The 22164-nt window shown below is 37.6% G+C and overlaps 1 protein-coding gene across 1 annotated transcript in view; it reads right to left on the bottom strand.

The window, feature by feature from the left end:
* The window catches only part of COL24A1 (collagen type XXIV alpha 1 chain), a 342153-nt gene that overhangs the window by 57011 nt on the left and 262978 nt on the right, over positions 1-22164 (bottom strand). The window contains exons 45-47 of the mRNA XM_045835493.1: positions 6851-6904; positions 6690-6743; positions 776-829 (exon numbers count right to left, since the gene is read on the bottom strand). Of these exons, the coding sequence (XP_045691449.1) occupies positions 776-829; positions 6690-6743; positions 6851-6904 (162 nt within the window). The remainder of the gene's footprint in view (positions 1-775; positions 830-6689; positions 6744-6850; positions 6905-22164) is intronic.

The following is a 22164-nucleotide window of genomic DNA, read 5'->3' as shown; positions in this document are numbered from 1 at the left end:
ACAAACAAATTATGGCTCATTTTGTTGCCACTTTGAATCAGATAATTAATTGCATGACTGAGTAAAGGCCTGAACAATTTGGTTCTACTCTTGGGCAACTGGATTTTATCTGTATGAATCTCTGATCTGAATGTGTTATAATTTATGTTTCTTTTCTCTACTGTTTTGAACCAACACAGGCCACACCTAAACAGGTATTCACATCCCTGGCTCCCCCGGTCCTCCCTTCCCAGGGAAGACCAGCAGGAAACCTTTGCTAATAATCCAGTCAACACATATTTACCTGGTCAGAGGAGGAAACTGATGGCTATGATATAATTAATTTTTGTTCCATGATGAGTTTAAAATTTTTTTTCTAAGGCCTTCTATTCTATTTACCAAGGAAACGAGAGGTTGAATCCTTCATTTAAAATGCAGCTCATGTCTTTCTATTCATGCTTTAAGATCTCTAACCTTTGTCACCAACAATTTAGTCGTGATTCCAAATTCCCTGTTTTTTAGGTTCCCGTCAGAGAGTGGCATGGGTCCACAGAGAGGGCTCCAGAACACTGAAGAATGGCACCCCAATTACAGAGACATATTTAAACAGCAAGCTGAGGTTGAGCTAATGGTCATATTTTGTTTCCTCTGTGTCCCAGCATGGGCTTACAATTTTTTTTAAAGAAGATCTGATTTATCTAACACTTGTCATAATTGGCTCCAAACTTTGCTGCTTGCTAAAGTTTGCCAATTCTATTAAGAAAAGCAAGAAAGATGCAAAATACTTGTTACTTACAGGAATCCCAGGTTTCCCAGAAGGACCAGGAGCTCCTTTTTTCCCCTTAGGACCCTAAAAATGTAAATCACAGTTGTCAGTTGATTGTACTAAATGTAGTAAATTAAACTGAAGGCCCAGAAAAGGACCCTGAGACCTGGATGCTACATTACAGCAAGTACTGCGCTAAGTAGTTGGATATCATTGGGACGGCCATTTAAAGTTCCTGGGAGTCATTTTCTTCAACCCCCAACTGGGAAGATTTGAACAGATAATTTACTAATTTCCAACTAGCTCCCAATTTGTGGTTTAAGAATTTAAATCAGAGTTCTAAAAGGGAACTGGATAGATTATTTAACAAATGTCCCCATTTTCAGGTAGGGCCTTTGTCTCCCTATTGAAAGTGGTTAAGTACTTAAAGAATTAGTAAACATTTATTGAGCAGTTTGTATTAGTGATTTTGTTATGTGCTGGGAATGCAAAGTCAAAGTCCCTGACCACAAGGCACTTACAGGGTAGTAACAGACATGACCCAATAAGCCTAAAATGTGCTATCTGGAAGCATAGAGGAGAACATACTTGTGAATCAAAGCAAAGATATTTTTCCCACGGAACTGTTTGTTTTTCCATGTGTAAGATGTTTTAAATCATAACTGATTCAGCAGCAACTGGTCTGCCAGAATAGTTAGAAACTTTACCCTTACAAGTCATGCCATTATTCTGATGATATCCTAAAATTATTTTAAAAAGAAAAATGTGAAGTGATTAGATCACAATTTTTTTTTAAAAAGTGTGTGATCATTACCATACACATTTCTCAGAGGTCATCAAAACTTCTCACAAACATGATATTCCACCAAAATGGGATGTTAAGTTATTCAAATCAGAAGATGAATTGTGCCAAAGATTCAATTTGACAACAACAAAATAAATAATTTCATAAGATATTACACCTTCTGAAAATGAGCTTAAACAGTTTAAGAAGAAATAGTATATCTAGTCATAGAGAAAAAGGGTATTTTACATATGAAATAAAAATCTAACTTTGTTAGAATTTGATAATGGGGAGATATATGGGTAAAGGGTTCTACTTCAAACTTGGAAAACTATTGTACTTGCTTTAAAAAGTCACTGATGTAAAGTCTTTCTAAGGGTAAGGAAACCAAAAAATGTGATAGTTGGTGACCTAGGTTTAGTTGAAGTTTCTGGAACATATGATTGCTATGATATATATATATTTTTTTCAGAACACAATGAAGTAAATATTTTAAATAGTGAAAAAAATCTGATTTCAGTTATCTTAAATAGCACTAATTAAGTAGTAAATAACTATATTAAGCAGTATTTCCTTTGTATTTTTTTCTTTTTAAGAAAAGTGATAGATCTGTTTTAGATTTTTGATTTTCCAAATAGACTTTTCCCCAGCTATCAATTTCAAAATAGTCCTCTGAAAGTCAGGGTGGGTAATACTTTGAGAATAATATATTTTTTTAAATACAAAAGCCTGAATTTTAAATGTTAAAAGTCCATCTTTGAGTATTAAAAACCAAAGTTATAAAGGATCCAAGTCATAAAACTGATGCCACAAAGAACAGATTTAGAAGGATTATATTAATGTAAGACAGATTTTTTCCGATTTCAAAGGCTATAAAGGTCTTCAGGTTGGAGAAAGAAGAGAGCAAGACTGTTCAATGCTGACATGTGTATCTCTGACAAGAACCCTTCACCCCACTTTGTCCTTTAAGACTTAGGGTAGTTTGAACAATTGTAATTCCAGATAAGCCTGGGGATTTGGGCCCAGAAAGGTGGCTAGAGAGACTAAAGTCCTCATGGAGGAGTCCACATAAACTGCCCTGAGTAGAAGTTTTGGCGTGAGAGGTCTGGACCAAGGGACATGAGAGAGTCTGAGTCCTGCACGCTCCCAGCGTGGTGAGGGGAGCAGCAGAATGTTATTTCCATGTAGCCAAGTATGGAAGGGTATATCCTTAGAGGCCTTTCTAAGGAGACTTTGTACTTGCAATGAGAAAATAGCTGTACGTGCTAATATATGTGGATCAGAGAGCTTGGCCAGGATGGCCAAGGTAGATACTGACATGGTGGGACAATGGCAACTGGGAAAGAAAAAAGTGAGGTGAATTTCAGTGGATTCTAGTGTAAATAATGATGACTGAAGACCAAACTTGCCTCCCATTCCTCTTCCCCACCATTGCCATCCAGAATGTACCTGCAAACTTGACAAAAGAGTAAATGGTGGAAAACTCTAAATCAAACATAGAATATTTCAGTGGAAAAAGTTAAAGGCTGTCAGCTGACTAGGTTTCCACCAATTAGGTTACTACCACCAGGTGGGACAGGCATTTGGGACAACTGCTAAGTTCTATTACAAAGAACATAAACAAAGTGATACTTCTAGTATACCTAGATTTATGGCTTAAGGTTCAGATATGGTACACATGTATGTGAGTGTTTTATCCCAAACATTCAAACAGAACAAATCCAAGAGATTCACCTATCATCACTAACTGATTACATTTTGGTATGGCCACTATGCTGGGGATTATTTCAGGAGAGTTAAATGCTGTGCACTAAAACCTACAGGGTCTACCATCAGGAAATGAGAATGATCAGCAGGAAGCAGCTTCCAACAGAATAATGCTAAAGTAAGGGTACAGCTAAATTATTTTTGAAGTGTGCTTTCCTACTTGGAAAGGAAAACTGCAGAAAATATTTCCATTGAACACAAAAAGTGTTTAACAAATATAATACAACTATAATCTCTGCTCTTTTATATGTTCACTTAAAGAAAGACTTACTTATTATAATTATCATCACTACAGCTAAAAGGAGGTAGACAGCTAGAAAAAACAGTTTTACAATGGTTTTAAATACATAAAAATCAACTAAATGTAGGACATTGGTACTTTTTTGAATTTTTGCATTTAAAAAAATTTCAAAGTTGGAATTGCTGGATAGCTTTATAACTAAATTAAGAGCCAACCAGTATGAAACAGTAATTCTACACAGAGGTGGTCTGTTCAGTAAGAAATTACAGACTGGGCCAAAGACAAAGAAAATATGTTGTCGTAAAGGTGTTAGTAGATGATTAATTGAGTTGGTATCATTGAAAGGAAAAAGTTGCTCTTCAATCCCCAGAATTTAAATATAATAAAGCTGTAAGTATTCTACATTTGTTTCAAACTTAACTTACCTGCATTATTTTATTTAAATATAAGTACTTCATAAATCAACAGACTTTGCTGTTTTTGTAATACAAAAGGCAAATGAATTTTATACGTAGGTTTTAGAGTGTGTGAAAATGGTGCTTTCTTTTTTTTTTTCTGGCTAGTTTCGAAAAACAGAATGGTCCATTTGAAATCACATTATTTAAAATGGCTTTCTGTTCTTTGGGGTTGTACTGCTTCATAGACCACTGGAGTAGGTAACCTGATTCTTTGGACAACAGACATTTTTAAATGTGCCACTATAATCCAAACCTTGGTTTTTGTTTTTGTTTGTTTTTATTTAAGTAAAGCCAAATGGTTATGTCAATACTTTGCTAGTTCTAACTTTATTAGAGGGTACCTTTAAAATGGCGACATAAATTTAGTAAGTTAGGCAAAATTAAAATATCTCTTTTTAAAAAAAATTATTTTTCATTTTATTTTAGAGATGGGGAGGGAGGGAATCAGAGAGGGAGAAAAATATTGTTGTGAGAGAAACATCAATTGGCTGCCTTCTGCAAGTGCCCCTGCCTGGCACCTGGGGACAGTGCTCAGCTCACATCCCAGGCATGTGCCCTGACTGGGAATTGAACTGGCAACCTCTCTGTTTGTGAGTCAATGCCTAACCAACTGAGCCACACTGGCTAGGGCTCTCTTGCTCTCTTGTGCGCTCCCCCTCTCCCTCCCTCTCTCTCCCTCTCTCTCTCTCTCTCCCTCTCTCTCTCTCTCTCTCTCTCTCTCTCTCTCTCTCTCTCTCTCTCTCTCTCTACTAAGATATTTCAATTCACTAAAATCTGGAATTTTGTTTTAGGAGGAAAATAAAATTTGACTTGAAGTTAAGTCTTTGAAAGATATTATGAGACAGTTCATTGCATTTGCATGACAAAAGTCTTTTAAAATACGAAGTGGTTCTGCAATTGATTTTGACTTGCTTTAATTTTTTCTTCAGAGTTGTTAATAGTCTCATGCCTGAAAGTCCAATAAATGAATTAGTTGGTTAAGTAAACTTTATCATATATTACTTCATTTATAAAGGGTTTTAAAGACTTCAATAATAATAAGTCAGCAAATAAAGTTTCTAGTGTTGGTTCTGTTGGTAAGTAACTCTGTGATACTAAGCCACTCAAAATCTTATTGGACTTAAATTTCTTCATCTGAAAAATGAGTGGGTTGTCCACCTGATTTAAAAAGGCTATTTCCAATCCAAAAAACAATGTAAAGGTTTGCAAAACCAAGATGACAGTAATTGGACAGTATCCACTTCACCAATTAAGGTGTCCCTAAATAAATAATACATAGTCAATGATTATTCTTGTAACAATTATTACTGTTTTAAATTCTAAGAGGCCTTCTAATGTAACCTTGGACTGCATGTAAGCATTGCCCAGAATAGGAAATAACTAGTTCCCTTGGATGAGGTAGAATTGAAACCATGCTCCTCAGCACCCTTCAGCTCTGAGGCCTAGAAAGAGCTGATCATGTAGGCTGGGTGTGCAGTTGTCTAGTAAGAATATTTGATTTTCATTGGCATAATTTTAACAGATACTAATACACATCGAAAATTACTTTGGTAAAACATTTTTTTAATTACCTCTTTCTGAGATATGTCAAAAAGAAAAAAGAAAACATTGAGAACATGAAAGTATTAATTATAAAAGATCAGCAATTTTACAACCAAACGTTGGGAAAGCATTTACATCCTTAGGCACCTCATGCAAATATAAGCAAGTCCCGTGAAAACAGCAGCAGTGTTCTAGGTTCACGGCTTTTTCCACCACTTTTCCCATATGGGGCATTAAAAATTTCAAGTGACTGGGACAAATGCCTTCTTTCTCTGCTTTTTTCCTTGTTAAGATTTGCCTTTGGTGGGAAATTTTTATTTATTTGTATTAGTTCTCAGGAACCTAACTGGGAGTTACTAGGTAGATGCCATGGTTTCCAGGTGAGTGGACATCTGTGTAATACAAGTTTCAACCCAATTTTATTAGTTATCCCCACAAGTAGGAAACACAAGTATGAGTGTAAAAAATTATACTAGGAGAAACCTGGTCTCAAAGTCATTGCTTTTTATTTATTCTCCCCTAATTTATTATTAAAGTAAAGTACATTTTCTAAGAATTTGAGTTAAAATCAGAATGCTGTGAAAGCAGGGCAGCAATGAACTGACAGTACAAATTACAAAGCCAGCTGTTGCATGTAGTTGAAGCAACAACTACCAGTGCACAAAAAAAGAGATGGCTAAATTCAGTAAGCCAACAGATTTTTTCTTTGCCTGATAACAAATAATTGCTTTGTCTTTTGGAAAAAATACTTTCAACCAATTGTGAGTCTGTGTCACAGCCTATCTCTGCCCCTGCCTCACTACAACTAAGGAGGTGTGACTGATGTATTTCACACTGAATTACTGGTTTTAAGGCTTGTGGTATTTTTGCTGAAATCTTAAGAGACAATTACTTTGGAACAGAGTTAGGCAATTTTCACAAAGCCAGACTAGGTTGCTGGCAAAGGGAAATTTGGATGACAGTCAAAACATAAATTAATCAATAATCAGGTTTCCATACAATTACTGACAAACACCCTGTTTAGAACCCATCAGTGATCTTTGCTCTGGAAGGGTGAGTGGTCATTTAAATTACAATACCCAGGAACTCCTTGTGCCTCTGCTTTCTCAGGTGAGAGTAAATTTCAGATTGCCTTAAATAACATCAACTTACTTCAGATCCTCTCTCTCCTTTTAGTCCTTGTTCACCTTGGTCACCTGGCTCACCCTTTAATAGGAACCAAAATAGAAATCATGTGTGAAGGAGAGACCAAATCAGATATATTAACATTATTTTTTAATGCCAGAATGACAAAGAATGCTTTCAAAACATACTGGAGGCCCTTGCTGCCCAATGGTGCCTCTTGGTCCTGGTACACCCACATGACCCTAGGAATAGAAAAGATTGTGTTGTTACAATAGATGGAGACACGTGACTTAGGGAATAGGGTAATATCATTTTCAATGGTAGCAAAATGTTTTAAAATTCAATTTAAATATCATAGAGATTATGATTCTCTCTTGGAAATACTGTAGAACATAATAGCCACTGGGTAGTATGGTGACTGAGAAAGAGTGCTGAGTTTTGGTTATGTTTTGTTTTTCCCTGTAGATTGTGTAGTGGGTTGAATGGTGCCCAACCAAAAGTTGTTTATGTTCTAATCCCCAAAACTTGTGAATGTGATCACATTTAGAAAAAAGGTCTTTGCAGATATTGTTAAATTAGGATCTTAAATTGAGATTATCCTGGGTTATTTATCATGTGGGCGTAAATCCACTGACAAGTGTCCCTATAAAACACAGAGAAAGAGGGGGTGGGGAGAGAGAGAGAGAAGGAACAAAGGATAGGGCCAGGTGAAGACACTGGTAGAACTGGGGTAGTGTAGCCACAAAGACATTGTCAGCCACCAGAAACAGGGAAAGGCCAGAAGGAGTCTAGCCTAGAGTTTAGGGAGGGAGCATGGCCCTGCTGACATCTTGATTTTCAATTTCATGTCTCTAGAACTGTGAGAAAAGAAATTTATGTTGTTTTAAGCCACTTAGTTTGTGGTTATTTGTTATGGCAGGCTCAGGAAACCAATACAGCAAATTATCAAAGGAATAAAAAGTTTGAGAACAAATTTCTTTGTTCTCACTGTGGAAGTATGCAATGGTGCCTATTTCTACATTCTAAGTTCATATAGCTGTTTGGATAGATGTACTGGGTTAAAAACTGGGAGTCACCCAGTTTTTATCTGATATCTATACATACCCAGTGACTCTACTCTATCTGATATCTATACACATCCAGTGACTCTGACATTCAGCAGTCTGTCGTCGTCCTAGTTCTCCTGAGAAGGAATGCTGACCTACCACATGTCCCTTTTCAAGTGTGTAAACACAAACTAGCAACAATCCAGTGCCATTTCAGGTGAGAGTTATGCATGAAGAATTCTGCAGGTAATCTCCTTTATCCCCTTCCCCACTGTCCTCTTCACTTCAGCTTTTTTTCTTCCTACTCTCTGTTTATTAGAGAAAAAAATACCATAGGAAACACAGTTATCAGGCTTATCTCCTTTTTCTGGGATAGGAGAAGGGACTGCTTACATAGGCTCACAATATTTATTATCACAGGAGTATCAGTTGAAGCTTGTATTCTGTGAGGCAAATGTTTATGGTTTTAAGATTTAACTTACTGATAAAGGAACTAAATCCTGTTTAAGGATGTAAACAGTGTTTAGAGAGAAAGGCTAGTTTGAAAAGCTTTCCAGAACATGTGGAAAACCATTATAACCCATGACCCTCCCCAGCAAAACATAAGCAGAGCCAGAAAATAAAGAACCAGAACAATCAAGACAGAGCTTCGTACAAGTAAGTATGACTGTCACAGATCACTTACCAAACAGGACCCAGGAGAAAATGATTGGTAAAGAGCTAGAGTTCCAGTGTAAAGTGAGAGTGAGCATGTGAACAAACTAGAAAACTCAGTTATGATTTGGCCACCACTCTTGTGTGCAGTTTCACACAGAGCTTTTTAAAATGAACACATAGAATAGCCAGCTTCTCTCTTGACTTTGAGAAGTCTGGATATAAATCTCACCAAAAACAAACTTGCTTTCTAGGAGTTTCACTGTAATTCTTCTGGTTCTTTCCAGTCTAATAAATATTGACAAAGACTATATTTTCTGCAATGGTGAGAATTAAATATGTTGAAGGAAATATTATTATCAAGGTATGTAAGCAAGGTTATAAGCAGTGATTAATTTTGCCTGATGATATTAGGTGGGAGAGCCAGATGGCTGAGGGGAGCTTGGAGAGAATTTTATAAAAGAAATGATGATAAACTGAATCTTGAAGGATGAGTGTTTCAGGCAGTAGAGTAAAAGGAAGACATTGTGGCAGAGAGAACAGCATAGGGAAATAAATGAAGATTCATCTGACAAAATATGTTAAGTGGAGAAGGGACTCAAGAGGGCTGTAACTAGGCATAGAAAGTCTAGTTAGGGAACTATAAAAATAATTGAGGCAAAAAATAATGTAAATTAAAGTAGGGCAAAGTGGCTAGATTCCAGAAATATTTAAGAAATCAAAAGAAGTGGCAAACTGAATTTAAAGGATGAGTGAACAGAGAGAGGAGAAAAAGTAAGAAGGGAGAAAGGAGAAAGAGAGCAGAGAGAGGAGAAAGAGAGGGAGGATTCGTTTACTGGCTCAGATATCTGGATATCTGGTGGTAGCATTCACTGACCTGAGGACACAAAAAAGAGGAGGCACAGAGTGGGGGTGGAGGGCGATACTACAGTGTGGGTGTGGGACATACCAAGTTTGAGTTGCCTGTGCTGGTGTTCAATAGCTACTTGGATATATATCTTGTGCTAAGGAATGAAGGCCAAGTGAGGATTTACTTATTTTATTGTGTGCAAAAAAAATTCTATGGTCTTTGCCAAACCAAAGTAAAAAGAAGTTTGGTATAGAACATAATTTATTTCATAGTTTTCTAGTTTAGCCTGACTTAATCTTGGGTGTCTGCATGATTCTGCCATACCATTAAAAGTGAATGTTGACAGTAGAATATGCTTATTCCTACTATATGCTCTGGCTCTCTCAAGTCTTAAATGAATTTCTCTGGTCCTACATGATATATAGTTTCCTGGGTGACAACTATAAGTTACTGTATTTTTTATACTGATTAAATGTTCTTATTCTGTATGTCTTCTTCATGGGCTGTCCATGAAGCACGGGCTGTGTTTGGAATGTCTAGTGTCATAGTCATGGCTCCTAGCTCTGTTCCTGGCCTAGGGCAGATACTCCAAAATATGCATGCAGAATGACCAGAGATTTCATAATACATCACACGATAAAATGTATCATGTATAATGATGCCTAGTTAAGTATGTACTGATGACAATTAGCAACATACTTGACTTATAATTTTCAGTTTCTTCAAGAGGAAAAGAAAACAAGGAATGATGAGAAGGATTTAAAATAATTTCCAATTGTTTACAGCCAAATGGAAGCCAAATTTGCATTACCCATTCTGTTTTTTTTCTCCAACAGCATAATCATGAGTTCACCACAATTGGAACAATTTTATTTAACAATTTACAAATGTTAAATAAAGTGTTTTTTTTTAAAAAATATTTTATTTATTTATTTTTAGGGAGGGAAGGGAGGGAATGGGAGAGAGAAAGAGAGAGAGAGAGAGAGATCAATGTGCGGTTGCTGGGGGTTATGGCCTGCAACCCAGGAATGTACCCTGGCTGGGAATCGAACCTGGGACACTTTGGTTCCCAGCCCGCGCTCAATCCACTGAGCTACGCCAGCCAGGGCTAATAAAGTGTTTTTTAAAAGTTTGGTGATTACTGAGCCTCAAAAAGTAATAAAGTACTAATAGATTCTACAACATGGATGAAATTTGAAAACACTATGTTAAGTGAAAGAAGCCAGACACAAAATGTATGTGATATGATTGCATTTGTATGAAATATCCAGAATAGATAAATCACTAGAGACAGAAAGTAGAGTGGTGTTTGCCAGAGGCTGGAAAAATACAGATGACTGCTTAATGGGTAGGGGACTTCCTTTTTGGGGTGATGAAAATGTTCAGGAATGAAGTAGTGTGTGATAGCTGCACAATATTATAAATGTACTACATGTCTCTGAATTGCACACTTTAAAATGGTTGTTAAAATAGTTAATTTTATGTTATATATATTTTAGCACAATAAAAAAGCTTAGTGGTAGTGCTCACAGTTTGTTGGGGTGAAATGAAAGTATAATACAATATATAGAAAAGCAGAGCGTGACATCAGAGGAATGGCAGCGTAAGAGATCCCCTTGGTCTCTCCCCTTGAAGTTTCAGCAATTTGAGCAATACTTTAACAAAGGATTCCCTGTTCAATGCACAACACATCTGAGAGACCAGTGCATTGAAACATCTAAAGGCGGGTAAGTGGGAGCTAACGGGAAGGTGAGAGGCAGAATCACTGAGCTAAGCCAGGACACAGCCCTACAGGCAGAGCTCATTGTGCCGCTCAGCCCAGAGAGGGGAGGAATCAGGCTGTGGCTGACACTCCCTTCACCTGGGAGGGCCAAAGAGATTTGGTGGACATTCCTGCAGGAGTGGGCAGTATGAGTCGCAGCTGAGTCCAATGACCTGGGCAGAGATGTAGCACAGAGGTGTGGCTGTGGTTGTATGGCAGTCAGCATTTCTGACAGTGAAACAAAGCCACAGAGCCTGGCTGCCCTTTAACCTCCCAGAGATCGCCTCCCTTCACACTTAAGGTCAGACAGCAGAGCATATTATCTGCAAACCCAATAACTGGTACTAAAGACTCACTTTTTCCCTAAGCAAAGAGTATACTCTGTGACTGGTCATGAGGTCAAGGTGCAGGGGTTACTCCATGGAGGTCCAATGTCACCATTACCAGGAGGGCAAAGCTACATAGAAGGCAACTGGGTTGCCCTAGGCCTCGACCCCCACATATTGTAGTTACACTGACAGCAGTGCCTGGCTGCAGGGGACGGCACTGGGATTTCAAGGGTTTGGAGCCTGGTCACCCACCATAGTCCCCAGTTGTGTTGGTTCCCTGGGGCTGGGGCAACTGGATCACAGGGAGGCACCCACCTCTCCTTTTCCACCACCCTGCAGAAACCTGAAAAGCCAGACAAGTGCAAGAGACCTTAAAATTTGTGATTCAGTGCCACCTACTGGTAAGCAATAGAATTCTTTGTATCAGTCTGTTAGAGAAATGCCACTCATACATAGATGCCTGGACAGAGAAGGGCATCTATGAAATACCATGAATAACCAAAATAGTGAGGCTGCTCAGAAAGGAAATGAAAAACCTCCAGAAGACAAACTTAAAGACATGGAAATATATGACTTAAATGGCAGAGAATTTAAGACTGCAGTTCTGAAAAAATTCAAAGAACTAAAAGAAAATAGATAAGCAGTATAACGTGCTCAGAAAACAAATCAACAAACAAAATGAGTACTTTACCAAAGACATTGAAACATTAAAAAAGAACCAAACAGATATTCTGGAGATAGAAAAGCTCAATAAAAGGGATCAAGATTGAACTAGCATGCGTAGGAAATAGAGCAGACCAGATGGAGGAAGTAATTAGTGATACTGAAGATAGAAATCTAGAAATGATGCTGTTAGGAAGAAAGAGACTTGAGCATAAAAAATGAATGAACTCTATGAGAACTATCTGACTCCATCAGGAAAAGCAATATAAGAATAATACGCATAGCAGAAGAAGAAGAGAGGGAGCAGGAAGAGGAGAGCTTATTCAAACAAATAGTTGACAAGAACTCCTTAAACCTATGGAAAGAGCTAGGTCCTTGAATCGAAAAAGTGAACAGAATACCTAATTACCTCAATCCAAAAAGGCCTTCTCTAAAGCACATCATATTAAAATTGTCAAAATTAGTAACAAAGAAAGAACTCTTATTGTAAACTCATGATTATGCTGTTAGAGGAAAAAAGAAAGAAACCTATAAAGGAAAGCCCATTAGGTTATTATGAGACTTTTAAGTAGAAACTCCATAAGCTCTAAGAGAGTGGAATGAAATATTTAAGCTACTGAAAGAAATTACCAGCCAAGAATAATAAATCCAGCAAAGTTATACTTTAAATATGAAAGAGAAATAAAGACTTCCAGACATCCAGAAGCTAAAGGAATTTATCACCAGAAGACCTCTAGTACAGAAAGTACTCAAGGGGTTATTCTACTTGAAACAAAGAGAAAAGGTCACAAAACTAGGAGTAAGACCACCAACAAACTTACATCATAAAAAGGGATAATTTGTGACAACAAAAACATAAAAGGGGAGGGAGTAAAGGTCTGAATTTGCAAACGAGAATGGAAATCAGACACTTGAAAAAGAAAAAGGACTATTATATACATGAATATCAAAAAAAATTAAACCTAAAGGTAGCCACACACAAAACCCCCAAAACTGAGACACATAACTTAAAAAGTAAAAGAAACCAGGAAAGAGGTATGGAATACCATAAAACAAAAGCAACAGACTCAAAGAGAAGGAAAAGAACCAAATGGAAGCACAGAGCTACCAGAAAACAAAAGGTAAAATGTCTATAGAAAATCCTCATACATCAATAATTACCCTAAATGTAAATGGAATGAATTCACCAATAAAAAGGCACAGAGTAACAGATTGGATCAAAAAACAAAACCCAACCATATGCTGCTTTCAGGAGACACATCTAAGCTGCAAAGACAAGGACAGACTAAAAATGAAAGGGTGCAAAATGATTCTTCAAGCAAATAGTGTCTGCAAAAAAGTAGGTATAGCCATACTTATATCTGACAAAACAGATTTCAAGATAACAAAGGTAACTAGAAACAAAAATGGACATTTTATAGTGATAAAGGAGATACTACATAAGAACATATAACACTTCTTAATATATATGTACCCAATCAAGGAGCATCGAAATACGTAAAGCAGGTACTAACAAAACTAAAGGGAGAAACTGACAAAAAAAAAGAAGACCATAGTTGAGGACCTTAATACTCCATTGACAGCTACAGACAGATCATCCAAACAGAAAACCAATCAAGAAATATTGGCCTTAAATGACACAAAAACAAATGGAAATAAATGACATTTATAGAGCCTTTCATCCCAGAATATCAGATTGTACATTCTTCTTCAGAGCACATGGAAAATTTTTAAGGGTAGAGTAGAAGTTGGATCACAAAACTAACCTCAACAAATTCAAGAGGACTGAAAGCAGACCAAACATATGCTCTGACCCCAATTCTTAGAAATTAGAAATCAACTGCAAAAAGGAAGCAAAGAATCACACAAATATGTGGTGATTAAATGACATACTACTAAAAAATGATGAGGCCAAAGAAGAAATAAAAGATGAGGTCACAAGATATATAAATACATGACCCTGACAATGAGAATGACAATATGACATATCAAAACTTCTGGGATGCAGCAAAAGCAGTGACAAGAGGGAAGTTTATATCATTATAGGCCTATCTCAAGAAACAAGAGGAATTGAAAGTAAGCAACCTAACATTACAGCTTTAAAAACAAATGCAACTGAATGTCAGTAGAAGTAAGGAAATAATAAAAATTAGAGCAGAATTGAATGAAATAGAGAAAAAAGACTACAAAAATTAATACAACAAAGGAACCAGCTCTTTGTAATAAAATTGACAAACCTCTGGATAGATTCAATGAGGAAAAAATGAAGAAATATGATAAAAAATCAGAAATGAAAGAGAAGTCACTGCTGACATTATATATATACAAAGGATCATACTAGAATACTATGAAAGACTATATGCCACCAATTAACCTAGAAAAAAATGGATAAGTTCCTAGAGATATACAAAATTCCTAGACTGAATTATGAAAAATTAGAAAATCTAAATAGACTGATCAACAGTGAAAAAATTGAAACAACCATCAAAAACCTCTGAAACATAAAAATCCAGGACCAGAAGACTTTGCTAGTGAATTCTACCATACATTAAAGAAGATTTGATATCTATTCTTCTCAAACTCTTCCAAAAAATTGAATATAAGGCTATATTTCCTAACACACTTTGTGAGGCCAACATAATCCTGATACCAAAACCTGGAATAGATAACACGAGGAAAAAAAAAGAAAAAACTACAGACCAATATCTCTGATGAATACAGATGCAAAAATTGTAAACAAAGTACCAACAAATCAAATCAGTACATTTAAAAAATAATATCACTATCAAGTGGCATTCATTCTAAGGCTCAAAGGTTGGTTCAACATACACAAATTGCTCAAAGTAATATACCATATTAACAAAACAAAGGTAAAAAATCATGTAACCTTATCAATAGATGCAGAAAAGGCATTTGATAAGATACAACATCCATTTATGATTAAAACACCCACTAAAATGGATGTAAAACAAAAATACCTCAATAATAAGGCCATATATGACAACACTCAGCTAATATCATACCCAATGGTGCAGACTGAAAGCTTTTCCTCTAAAATCAAGAACAGGATGAGAATGCCCCCTCTCAACACTCTTAGGATGAGAATGCCCCCTCTCAACACTCTTATTCAACATAGTTCTGAAAGTCCTAGCCAGAGCAATCAGGCAAGAGAAACAAAAGGCATCAGAATTGGGAATAAAGAACCAAAAGCGTCACTTTTTGCAGGTGACATGATTCTGTATATAGAAAACCCTAAAGACTCCACCAAAAAACTATAGAAACAATGAACAAATACTTGTTGCAGGATATAAAATCAATGTACAAAAATTCCCCTGCTTTTCTGGATAGTAAAATGAAATTTCAGAAAAAGAAATGAAAAAAAATTCTTTTGGGATTGCAACCAAAAGAATAAAATACCTATAAATAAGCTTAACAAAGGATGTGAAAGACCTATATAATTAAAACTACAAAGCATTAATTAAAGGGATTGAAAACATAAAATGAAATGGAAAGATATTCTGTGTTCATGGATAGGAAGAATCAACATGGTTAAAATGATCATTTTAACCAAAGCAGTATACAGATTTAATGTGATCACCATAAAAATCCCAATATCATTTTTTAAAGAACTAGAATGAAAAAATCATCAGATTTGTATGGAATCACAAAAGACCCCAAATAGCCACAGCAATCCTGAGACAAAAGAATGAAGCCGGAGGTATCAGATACCTGAGCTCAAATTATACTACAGAGCTATGATAATCAAAACAGCATGGTGGAGCCTTCTGGTCAAGATGGCAGTGTAGGGAGACATGTCTTGCTTCTTTGCACAACTACATAAAAACTACAACTAAAATGTAGAACAACCAACTCTCAGAGCTGTTAGAAACCAAGTTGACTGGAAGTCTGATAACTACAGAATTAAAGAAACCACATCTATCCAAACAGATAGGAAAGGTTTAGACATGGAATATGCTGGTCCCTCACCCATGTGTGGTGGATAAAAATTCAGGAGGGATATCTCGGGAGCGAGGAGTCCCAGCTCCACACCAGGCCCCCCAGCCCAGGGTTCCAGTGCCAGGAAGGTAAGTCCCCACAACTTTGGGCTGCTAAAACCAGGGGGTTTGAGTGAGTGGAAGAAATTGATGGAGCTCCAAGAAGTTCCTCTTAAAGAAACCACACACTGACTCATCTACCCAGACTCACTCCCTCTAAGATCTAGCACCAGGGTAGCTGCTTGAAAGGCACCAGTGGTATGCAGGAAGAAACTGAAGTGTCTGGCATCAAGGCCAGCAGAGGCCATTGTCCCTTTGCTAGACACTCCCCACACAGAGCCGGCAAGCTGGTGCAATATCTGACACTCCATCAGCCTGACTAATACTGTTTGATCTGCCTTGGATATCCCTAGAGATTCTGCCACACCCAATTTATGGGCCCACCCAAGCTGCTTTTCCATATAAATGGTGGGTCTTGGCTCATGATTCAAAACTTCCTAAATCCTCTCAAACAAGCAACACCTGGCTGCAGTGAGCCCCAGGGCCAGCACTAGCAGGAGCCAGTCCAGATTTGCAGCTTGACTTCACCTGGGAATCTCTAAGCCCAGCACAAGTAGTGGATATCTCATATGGCTTTACAGCCCAGGCAGGATGGCCCCAGGGAAAACACAGGTGGGAGTTGATCTTGGCCTGCACCACCTGGAAAACCCCAAGGCCAGCATACCCACTGGATAGCTACAGACTACATTGGAGCACCACTACCCTGCACCTGCATAGCTGATCATTTATGGAAGGTGGAGGCTGGTGGTCAGTAGTCATAGCAAGTCCTTGCTGCTGAATGACCTGGATAAAACTTTCCCTTTGATATTCCAACAGCAACCAAGGCTCAATACAAGAGGAGAGTGTACTCAGCCTACATGAAGGGCATACTTCAAATACCCAGCTTGCGATAAAGGGGAGGCTGTGCCACTGGACCCTACAGGGCACCTACTACATTAGGCCACACTACCAAGACAGGGAGTCAAAGCAGCTCTACCTAGTATATAGAAACAAACACAGGGATGCAGTCAAAATGAGGAGACAAAGAAACATGACTCAATGAAAAAACAGACCAAAACTTCAGGAAAAGAACTAAGCAAATTGGAGACAAGCAATCTATGAGATGCAGAGTTCAAAATGCTGGTTATAACAATGCTCAAGGAACTTAGTGAGGACCTCGACAGATAAGAAAGATCCAGTCAGAGATGAAGGATACATTAATTGAAATAAAGAACAACTTACAGGAAAATAGTAGAGTAGATGAAGTTGAGAATCAAATCAATAGTATGGAACATAAAGAAGCCAAAGACAACCAATTAGAATAACAAGAAGAAAAAATAGTTAAAAAAATTGAGAATAGGGGAAGCAGCTTCTGGGATAACTTGAAGAGGTCCAACATTCGCATCATAGGGGTGCCAGAAGGAGAAGAGAAAGAACAAGAAATTGGAAATCAGTTTGAAAAAATAATGAAAGAAAACTTCCCTAATTTGGTGAAGGAAATTGACATGCAAGTTCAGGAAGCACAGAGAGTCCCAAACAAGATGGATGCAAAGAGGTCCACTCCAAGACACATCATAATTAAAATGACCAAAGTTAAATTAAAGAGAGAATCTTAAAAGCAGCAAGGAAAAAGCAGCTAGCTACCTACAGGGGTGTTCCCATAAGACTGTCAGCTGATTTCTCAGAGGAAACTTTGCAGGCTATAAGGGATTGGCAAGAAATATTCCAAGTCATGAAAAGCAGGGACCTACAGCCAAGATTACTCCACCCAGCAAAGCTATCATTTAGAAACAAAAGGCAGATAAAGAGATTCCCAGACAAGAAAAAATAAAAAAGTTCATCATCACCAAACCATTATTGTATGAGATGTTAAAGGGACTTATTTAAGAAAAAGAAGATCAAAACCATAAAAAATAAAATGGCAAAAATACATATCTATCAACAATCCAATCTAAAAAACAAACTAAGCAATCAAGAACAGAGACAGAATCATGGATATGGAGAGCATTTTGATGGTTGCCAAATGGGAGGGGTGTGTGTGGGAGAATGGGTGAAGAAGTACAAATGGGTAGTCACAGAATAGCCATGGGGATGTAAAGTACAGTATAGGAAATGGAGTAGCCAAAGAACTTACACCAATAACCCATAGACATGAACAATGGTGTGGAGATGGCCTGAGGGGGGGGGGTGTTGTGTGGAGGAGGGAAAAGGGGGAGAAATCAGGACAACTGTACTAGCATAATTCATAAAATATAATCTTAAAAAACAGCATGGTATTGGCAGAAATACAGACACACAGACCAATGGAACAGATGTGAGTGCCCAGAAATAAAACCATATGTATTTTCTGTCAAAAGAGCAAAAAATATACAATGGAGAAAAGAAAGTCTATTCAGTAACTTTTGCTGGAAAAATTGGAAAGCCACATGCAAAAGAATGAAACTGGATTACAGTTTGTCCCCTTGTACAAAAATCAAAATGAATCAAAGACCTAAATATAAGATTTAATACAATAAATTACATAGTAGAAAACATAGGCACTAAACTTAAGGACCTTAGTTGTAAGGAACATTTTACAAATTTGACCCCAAAGGCAAGGAAAGTGACGGCAAAAATAAATGAAAGGGACTATATCAAACTTAAATGTTTCTGTACAGCAAAAAAAACAAAACAAAAAAAAAAACCCCAAAACCTGACAGCAAAACAAAAAGTCAACCAAATGAATGGGAGAAGATATTTGTAAACAACAGCTCCAAGAAGAGGTTAATATTCAAAATATATAAAGAACTCATACATCTCAACACTAAACAGACAAACAACCCAATTAAATAATGGGCAGGGGACCTGAACAGACACTTCTCCCAAGAAGACATACAGATGGCCAACAGATATATGAAAAGATGCTCAACTTCACTAGCTATTATGGAAATGCAAATCAAAACTACAATGAAATTAACACCTAACACCTGTAACAACAAGTGTCAGAGAGGATGTAGAGAAAAAGAAACCCTCACTCATTTCTGGTGGGAATGTAAACTGGTACAGCCACTATGGAAACCAGTATGGCAGCTCCTTAAAAAGTAAGAATAGAATTACCATATGACACAGCAATCCTTCTTCTGGGTATCTACCCAGAAAACTTGAAAACATTTATTCACAAAGATATATGCACCCTATGTTCACTGCAGCATTATTCACAGTGACCAAGACATGGGGACAACCAAAGTGTCCTTTGATAGATGACTGGATGCATATATATAGTCATGCCTTGGTGCCCACTGGCTTCAGAACTTGGTAAACCCTGTTCTCATCAAATTTTGATGAGAAAAAAAATGTTTCAGCACTCAGCATTTGCTCAGGACTCATCACACTTGCTAGAACTTGTATGAATCACGATGCTGCCCCGCAAGAGAAAATGCTTCATCACTTGTTGTTTGCTTGATATTTGTTGGTTTTAGCACTTATCACGAGTTCCAGAACAAATTAACGACTAGTACTGAGGTATCATTGTATTATGGAATACTACTCAGCCATTAGAAAAGATGAAATACTGCCATTTGTGACAACATGAATAGACCTTGAGAATATCATGCTAAGTGAAACACTGTATTTTTCAGACTATAAGACTTACCTCACCCCCACCAAATTTGGGAGGAATAATGGTTGTTAATGCTGCTGTTGAGTTCTGTTTACATTTACATTGGTGAAATATTATGTTATTAAATATATTACCACATGTTTTGCTTCAATTTTTTTCCTATTTGTATCTTATGATCCAAAAATATGGTAATTCAGTCAGAAAAGATAAACTATATAATTTTACTCATATGTGTGATATAAAACAGAAACTCACAGACACAGACAACAGCATAGTGGTTACCAGACAGAAGGGGGTGGGATAGTAAGGAGTAAAGGGGTACAAATGTATGGTGATGGAAGATGATTTGATTTTGGGTGGTGGGCATGCAGTACAACATACAGATTTTGTATCATGGAAATGTACACTTGAAACCTATATGATCTTATTAACCAATGTCACCCTAATAAATTTAATAAAAATAAAAAATTAATAAAAATAAAGTAAACTTCTCTAAAAAAAGCAAGCATTTAAAAATATAACCTGAGGCTACAACAGAATAATCTAACTCTAAATAAAGCATTATTTCCCTCTGTGAATCAAGCCTGTCCTTGGGGAAACTTGGCAGGAAACAAGTGTGAATATTCATGACTTTGATATTTCTAAGCAATAAAATTATTGTGGTTACCTGGAATGAGATGACTGTTAAGAATAGAACCATCAACAAATGGTAAAATGATCCTTAAAGTGTAAAGACAGAGTAAGAGAGAAGCATAGAAAAGGACAGAGAGAAAGATGAGGGGTCAAGCAAGTGTGTGAAACATCCACAATTGAAAATTTCATCAGGAGTATTTTTGAATGAGGAAAGAGAATAGATTCCAAAGTGCATCTAGGGAAAAGTTTTCCTCTAATGAAGTATTTCCGAAGAACGTATGCTTATCCAGAATAATGGGGCCAGGGTTTTTCTTCTGCCAGGCAGTGAAGAAACTCTTTACCTCTTCCAATAGATTAGTTAACTGGGCCTTATGTAAGAAAAAGAAGATGATCAAAACTATGAACAGTAAAATGACAACAAACTCACAACTATTAACAACTGAACCTAAAAACAAAAACAAACTAAGGAAATAACTAGAACAAGAACAGAATCATAGAAATGGAGATCACATGGAGTGTTACCAGTGGGAAGGGGGAGGGAGAAGAATGGGGAAAAAGGTACAGGGAATAAGAAGCCTAAATGGTCAGTACTAAACAGACAGGGGGAGGTTGAGAATAGCATAGGAAATGGAGAAGCCAAAGAACTTATATGTACGACCCATGGGCATGAACTAAGAGGGGGGATGTGGGTAGAAGGGGGATGCAAGGCAGAGGGGAATAAAGGAGGTAAAATGGGACAACTGTAATAGCATAATCAATAAAATAAAGAAAAGAACTTTTTACTGTTTGACAGTAAATATGCTGCTTTAGCTACTTAATGGTAGAGGCCAAAAGAAGATACTACAAGAATCTGACTTTTCTGACAATGTGTAGAGAAGTCACAGAAAAAGCTAAGGAAGTTTAAGAATCTTCTCAAATTACACTGGAAGCAATGGTTGGCATCACAACCCAAAGAAAAGTAAACCCACTGTGTTGGGAACTGCCCTGACTGGTATCAGAAGCTGAAACCCCCGCCTAGCTAAGGCTAAGGGAACGCCCTTGGAACTGTAAGCCAGCAAGGAGACAAAAGCTTATCTTCCTGGCAGGAATGCTGCTTCTGCTGCTTTATTCATAACTGAACCCCCAAAAAGCTTGGTCGGTTAGCCAAAGACGGGTAAGATTCCCCAAGGGGGGAACGACCTAAGCCAGGCACGATCACTTTGGGAGGCCCCCCAAAAGAAGGACTTGGGCTGCAGCAAAAGAGGGTGATGGACCCTCACTCCTCGGCTTTGACAAAGTCTGAGTTCTCAGCGTCTGGAAGAAAATCTCCTTATCTCTCGGTTGCCTTAGTTCCCTTGCTCCACCTAAGCCTGAAACAATGACAGGGTGGTACAGCTCGGTACTGAGAAGTGCGGATTTCCCGGGGCGATCAGGCCTAAGAAAGAACATGTAAATTACTGTGAAACCTTCTTTGTTTAGAATGCTCTCAGTTGAATGAGAAGGGTCTTAGGAGGAAGTTAGTTTGTTCCTCAGTCTTACAGCTCTTTGACCCCCAACTCAATAGACCGGCAGAGTTCTTTGTTTTCTATAGTTCCTTACTTCCCCCGAATGAGTACTGTACTTTACCTGAATTATTATGCAAAATGAGCCTAATAAAAGCAGGTACAGACGGTAAACCAGCGCGCTCCCCACTAGGGGGGGTGGCCATTTCGTCCCTACTTCCCCACAGAAACCAGTTTGTCTCTGTGCATGTGTTGTTTTTTCTCGCGTGTGTTTCGGCGAGCCATCCGCAGCGTTCCGTGGTCACTGCTGGCCGGTGACCCACGCGCAACACCACTGGATTCCTTGGATTAGGAAACACTTGTAGATAGAAAATGTTATATAAATTGGAAACAGATGATGGTCATTACAACTGTACTAACATTTGGAGTCACCTTCAACATTTGCTTCAAGG

The sequence above is a fragment of the Phyllostomus hastatus genome, unplaced genomic scaffold (genome assembly GCF_019186645.2).
Source record: "Phyllostomus hastatus isolate PE091 unplaced genomic scaffold, TTU_PhHast_1.1 phas_contig_209, whole genome shotgun sequence".
Taxonomy (NCBI): domain Eukaryota; kingdom Metazoa; phylum Chordata; class Mammalia; order Chiroptera; family Phyllostomidae; genus Phyllostomus; species Phyllostomus hastatus.
Note: the sequence above shows the minus strand (reverse complement) of the source record. Positions and strands in the feature narration are given on the sequence as shown.